This window comes from Simochromis diagramma, unplaced genomic scaffold (assembly GCF_900408965.1).
Source record: "Simochromis diagramma unplaced genomic scaffold, fSimDia1.1 OVJJ01000327.1, whole genome shotgun sequence".
Classification (NCBI taxonomy): domain Eukaryota; kingdom Metazoa; phylum Chordata; class Actinopteri; order Cichliformes; family Cichlidae; genus Simochromis; species Simochromis diagramma.
In genome coordinates, this window is record NW_024386768.1 from 546934 (window position 1) to 552807 (window position 5874).

A 5874-nucleotide genomic window follows, 5' to 3' on the forward strand; every position below is an offset into this window, starting at 1 on the left:
ACAGACTCTGAAGGTACGAGACACGGCTGCCCATTGAGTCCTCTGATTTTTGCTCTGAACATCTTCCACCTAAAGTCACTGAGTGGGTGCAGACTGCACTGATGCTGGGGGGTAAGCTCATCATCTCCCAGTGGAAGGCCCCTGCCACCCCACCTGTTACTCTGTGGTATCATCAGCTAAGGAGGCTCGCCGCACTAAAACGTCTGTCATACAGGCTTCTGAAGGAAGTGGAGTGCTTCCACCTGAAGCGGGATCCTTCAGAATAAAAGGATCAAATTAAAACTCAGAGTGGGACAGACACTGGGATCCTAACGGCCCTGAGTAGCACTGCAACGTCCACCCCCAGGCTTCTTCATCCAGCTTGCTTGCTCTCCTGGCAGCAGCAGAAGCAGCGACATATGTCACCATATGTTTAAATAACCTCCAAAAACAAATGTTATTTTCAACCATATAGTGCCTAAAGTTGCACTGGTATAGTATAGTGACCATTCAAGCTGTTGTTCATGGCTAATGTAATGTATGAAGTCTTCTCTGTTTGGACTTCTAACTTTACCTAATGATGAAAGGTGTAATACTAGCATAAGTATCAAACAGAAATAGAAAAGAAGACTTGAACAAACAATTTAAGATTAAAACTCATCTCTTTAACAATTGTTGTTTCTGGATTTTGATGATATAGGTGTGAAATGTGGCAGTCATTATTAACATGAATAATGTTCACAGGTGTGAAATGCAAAACAAACTGCAGCCAGTCTAACTGCGCATTTGATTTCCAAATCAATCCAAAGTTGTTGGACAGTGTAAAGAGTCCATAACTGTTTATTGTAGCACTCAAAACAAACACCAAACAGACACACGTTTTATTGTTAACCATCACTCACCAATCAGGGAGGGACGACTGACTGATTGAAGCCTTTATTTGTCACTTGCAGTGAAACTGGACCTTTCTGACCGTACACACAAACACAAACATCACGATGAGGAGACACGTCTGAACAGGTAGCATAAAGAACACAATGAAATGTATAACACAGAAAGGCAGTCGAGCCATGTGTGTGTTTGTGTCTGTGTGTGTCTGTGTGTGTCTGTGTGTGTGTGTGTGTGTGTCTGTGTGTGTCTGTGTGTGTTTGTGTCTGTGTGTGTCTGTGTGTGTGTCTGTGTGTGTTTGTGTCTGTGTGTGTGTCTGTGTGTGTGTGTGTGTGTGTGTCTGTGTGTGTGTCTGTGTGTGTTTGTGTCTGTGTGTGTGTCTGTGTGTGTCTGTGTGTGTGTCTGTGTGTGTTTGTGTCTGTGTGTGTGTGTGTGTGTGTCTGTGTGTCTGTGTCTGTGTGTGTGTCTGTGTGTGTGTCTGTGTGTGAGATTGTGTGTCTGTGTGTCTGTTGTGTGTGTGGTGTGTGTTTGTGTCTGTGTGTGTCTGTGTGTGTGTCTGTGGGTCTGTGTGTGTGTGTGTGTGTGTGTCTGTGTGTCTGTGTCTGTGTGTGTTTGTGTCTGTGTGTGTGTCTGTGTGTGTGTCTGTGTGTGTTTGTGTCTGTGTGTGTGTCTGTGTGTGTCTGTGTGTGTGTCTGTGTGTGTTTGTGTCTGTGGTGTGTGGTCTGTGTGTGTCTGTGTGTGTGTCTGTGTGTGTTGTGTTGTGTGTCTGTGTGTGTGTCTGTGTGTGTGTGTGTCTGTGTGTCTGTGTGTGTGTGTGTGTGTGTGTGTGTCTGTGTGTGTCTGTGTGTGTTTGTGTCTGTGGTGTGTTTTTGTTTTTCGTTTTAGGAGGACAATTTTCAAGACAAATCAAAGAGCTATGAGGACCCTCTGTTACAGGAGGACATTTTGCTGTCCTCATAAAATTGACCTTTTAAAATGGTTTCTGGGCAGGTTTTAATACCTAAAAAGTGTTTTTCTCAAAAGTCTTTGTAAACCAAAAACTTGACATATGTTGTATATTTTGTGTGTCCGCCACTGCCCCCTGTCGGTTGGAGTTGTCCCTGCATGCCGCACACACAAGCGCGGGGAAATATCACGAGCGCGGGACATTATACACATGGCGCGAACTTGGAAGCTGCGCATGCGCATTTTAACATACCCATTTTAGACCATTGATATTTACATCAATTGATTTAGACTGACTGATTGAGGCGATGAATAAGTAAGCGCATCAATTTTGGCAGAGTTTTGAAACGCTTTGGAGAAAAGGTAAGAAGGTAATTATAAAAACTTTAAAAGACGGGCGTTCTGACAGACACAGTGCTTCAGAGTAGGCACAGCCGTGGTGAGGCGGCAGGTGAGGGAAACGACGAGGTACGGTGGAAAGCATACGGCGGAGAGCGCACCGCGGGGACCGGACCACAACGAGGTGAGGACGGCGGAGCGGGCCGGAGCACGCGGAACGGTTCACGGAGGTCACAGCAACACGCGGGGCGGGGATTCCCGGACTGTCCCAAGCACCGGGATGGTTATTTTTACCCTGGCCTAATCTCATCACTTGTTTCAAGGTAAGAAATTACACAAGTGTGTGATGTTTCACTGAGTTTGAAAGAAGGCCTTTTCACGACAAGATCACTTGTTTAATGTAAAATGGCTGCTACTGCTATTAGATGATCTTTGCCCAAATACCAAGGAAACATTGGAAGGCAAATACAAAAACTCTTTAGATTTATGAAATCAAATTGAGACAGTATTGATGTCACTCTGCACACATTTGTTTATAAAATATTGTAAAAAAAAAAAACAAAAACAAACATTTGTTTTGCTCTTTAGTTGTGTTGATGAGAGCACATGATTCCTGAGAGATCTAAAGCTTAGTTTGACAGACAGGTTTAGGCTAAGTCAGAGTTAGGCTTTAGTTAAATTAGGACATTTAAGTATCTTTAATATCTGCAAGTGCATGCTTTCTGTTAAAACAACTCAGACATCAGCCTTGTCTGTGTCTGTTATGTGAATGTAATGAGAGCATAGAACTCAATTGAAACAGTTTCAGTATCCATGCTATTAGTGAAATAAGAAAAATTGGGTGGAGCATGTCAGATACTTGACTTAATCAACACAGGTGGAACACAGTCAAGTTAATCCGCACAAATACAGCCTCGCCCCCATCCATTTATCTGTTAACCAGAATCCCTCCAGCACTCATCACCAAACTAAAATAACCTTAAACTAATAATACGCTAACATGGGGGGGGGGGGGGGGGTGCTTCTCATTCAGCTTTACTAATGCCCTTGTAAGCATAAAGGCTTGAAGTTTTGATGTGTTTACATTTTTATCTTGATTTCCTTAGCAAATCATGTCACGGAGAACCACTCCCCTTCAGGATGCCATTAATCACATCCTTGCAAGAAGAGACAAGAATTCAATGTTAGAAATCAAATTTATTAATTCAGTTAAAGGTGAGTTACTTTGACACACTGCAGGCTAGACTGAGGGGTTACGCATCACCAGTGGTGACCTGTACAAACATCAATATAAATTAAAATTAAAGGTATTTTAATAATAATTTAGTTATTAGCGAGCCTGGCTATTTATGTTTTCTGCACTTGGACATGTTTTCTTTATTATATATGTAGAATTGAAAAAAGCACAACATTGCATACTTGCAATTTACAGATATACATATTTAATGAATTGATTATTTGCAGTGCTGCCACGCCTGTGTCTCTAATATGGTTGTGTCTTCAGGTCGTGGCATCTTCACTTTAGCCAATTTCAAACAAGGAGACTTCGTGGTCGAGTATAGAGGGGAGCTTATTGATGCAACTGAAGCTGAACACAGACGTAACCTGTACCCCAGCGCATGTTCAGTCTTCATGTTTGAATTCATATGGAAGCAGAAGACATTGTGGTAAATTCAAAATGACTGAATGTTTACATTTCTATTGCAAGGTCAGGATTTCTGAAGCAAACATCTCATATTGCTCTTTAACGAGTCCTTACCTCTGGTACCCGGCCCCGTCAGTCCCCAGAATCTATAGAAGGGGGAGTGACGGACCCGTGGAATAGCGGGATCTCATTCTTACTGAGGCTCCGTCATTTCCCGGTGACCCTGTGGTCCCCGGGAACTCGCAGTACTGGGGACTGACGGGACTCCACATATGCTGAGGGCCCGTTAGTCCCCGTATTCAGCCTGTGTGTGCCTTCTCTAATACACACTCACGGGCGTAATGTACGGGGTTAGAGGGGTAATAATATAAGCCTACATTTTACAGCTAAGACAGTGTGCTCACGCTGCTGTGAAGATTTAAAATATAATATAGAGATAGAGAAAATAATAAGAGAAAATTCAAATGGCCAGGGCTGAATGAGCGGCCCTGTGTCTGTGCGCATTTGGCACATGTGGACACGGAGACTCGTGCACTGTTATACTGTGTCCAAAACTACTGTAATATGTACAATGCCAAAATAGTACATGTCAAGTGTTCTCTGTCTGTGAGGTAGGTAGATGGATGGCTTGATGGATAGGTGAAAAACCTTTCAACACAAAAAAGAACATTTCATTAATCATTCAGATTAATTAAATGCATTATACAGAAGACAAACAAAATAACAAAAATATACACTTCAGTAAAGCCTCTTTGTCTAAACTATCATTTATCCTAGTTTTAGTTTTACATTCATTAGTTTTTAAATCAGAGGTGAGTAATTTCAAACAACAAAGATGAAATAAACTGGTCTACCTTGCACTTGTTACACTTTCTGTAACAATTACATTTTTTAAAGTACACATTTTAGAGTTTACAAATATTTTAATAAAGACTGAAACCAAGGATTTTCTTTTACAAAGAATTATTTTCCTTAAATTAAACCAAACATATTTACACTAGTTTTAAGATTTAACCAAGGATTTGGGGTAATTACTTTTAGTATTAATTAACATAAGTGTGGGAAACACTATCTACATAAACAGTTTATTCAAACTTAAACATTTATTTTAATATCAATATAATTTTTTTAAACTTAAATGCAATAACTATTTCCCAAAGCATAAATACATTTCCACAATTGAGCTTCCATAGTTCCCAAACATAAGCAGCAAATATGAGTCCGAGCTTACCGATAGCCTGTCTAACTCAAAGTCTTCCTCACAGTGGAAAGTGGATTGTGCTTGGTTTGCTGTCCTCTCAGTATGTCACACTCGGGTCAAATGACTGCTGCATGCATTTTAAGGTCTACTAGGCACGCCCGCCCTTGATTGCTCTAATTCAACTCACCTGGCGGAGCAGTGCGCACCAGGCTGCGCTTAGCTGTAGATTGCACAAGGTCTAATCAGCGCCACGCGCAAGCAGCAGCACAGAGCAGGTAGTGGGCAGAGGAGGAAGAGAAGAGTAACAGCACACCTACACTACAGGTCAGCGCGACAGTACAACAAAACCACGTTTAAGCTCTAAGCACAAGTAGAAGCGCAAACACTTATCTCAGTCAGAAAGCAACGCGTCCTTGACTGATGGACCCTCTTTAACTTATCAACTATGCATTTAACAACTAAACTTGTATTGGATGTTGTGTTTGTGTTGGTGCTTAAAAATTATAGTATAGTTCATAGGCGTGTCACTATAAATGTTTGTTTAATGTATGTTTCCAAATTTGCAGTATTGATGGAGCACTTGAAGATGGGTCATTTGGGCGACTAGTAAACGATGAACACAGGACACCAAATTGCAGAATGAAGTTGATTGAAGCAGAAGGGAAGCCACATCTCTGCCTTTTTGCACTGAAGGAAATTGCGGCAGGAAGTGAAATTACTTATGACTATGGTGGGAAAGAATGGCCCTGGCGGAAAAAGGTGGGTCATTTAAAAAAAATTTCCCCCTATGAATTGTTGTTTAAAACCTACATATCTAGATGTCACAATTAGGGCTGCAACTAACGATTATTTCAATAATCGATTAGTTTCTCGATTA

The 5874-nt window shown here is 41.4% G+C and overlaps 1 protein-coding gene across 1 annotated transcript; it reads left to right on the plus strand.

Moving 5' to 3' along the window:
• The first annotated feature begins 2282 nt into the window (after nucleotides 1–2282).
• On the plus strand, nucleotides 2283–5828 carry LOC120737176 (N-lysine methyltransferase KMT5A-like). The gene is made up of 4 exons (XM_040037738.1): nucleotides 2283–2474; nucleotides 3258–3366; nucleotides 3656–3818; nucleotides 5564–5828. Exons 2-4 carry the CDS (start codon nucleotides 3264–3266, stop codon nucleotides 5826–5828), a joined length of 531 nt encoding a protein of 176 aa, XP_039893672.1. The 5' UTR covers nucleotides 2283–2474; nucleotides 3258–3263.
• Nucleotides 5829–5874: the final 46 nt, after the last annotated feature.

Excerpts from the sequence above, each read along its gene's own strand:
- LOC120737176 (XM_040037738.1), top strand. The coding sequence starts at position 3,264 with ATGTCACGGAGAACCACTCCCCTTCAGGATGCCATTAATCACATCCTT. Across the intron at positions 3,367-3,655 it reads ATTTATTAATTCAGTTAAAG|GTCGTGGCATCTTCACTTTA; the intron begins GTGAGTTACTTT and ends TTGTGTCTTCAG. Across the intron at positions 3,819-5,563 it reads TGGAAGCAGAAGACATTGTG|TATTGATGGAGCACTTGAAG; the intron begins GTAAATTCAAAA and ends CCAAATTTGCAG.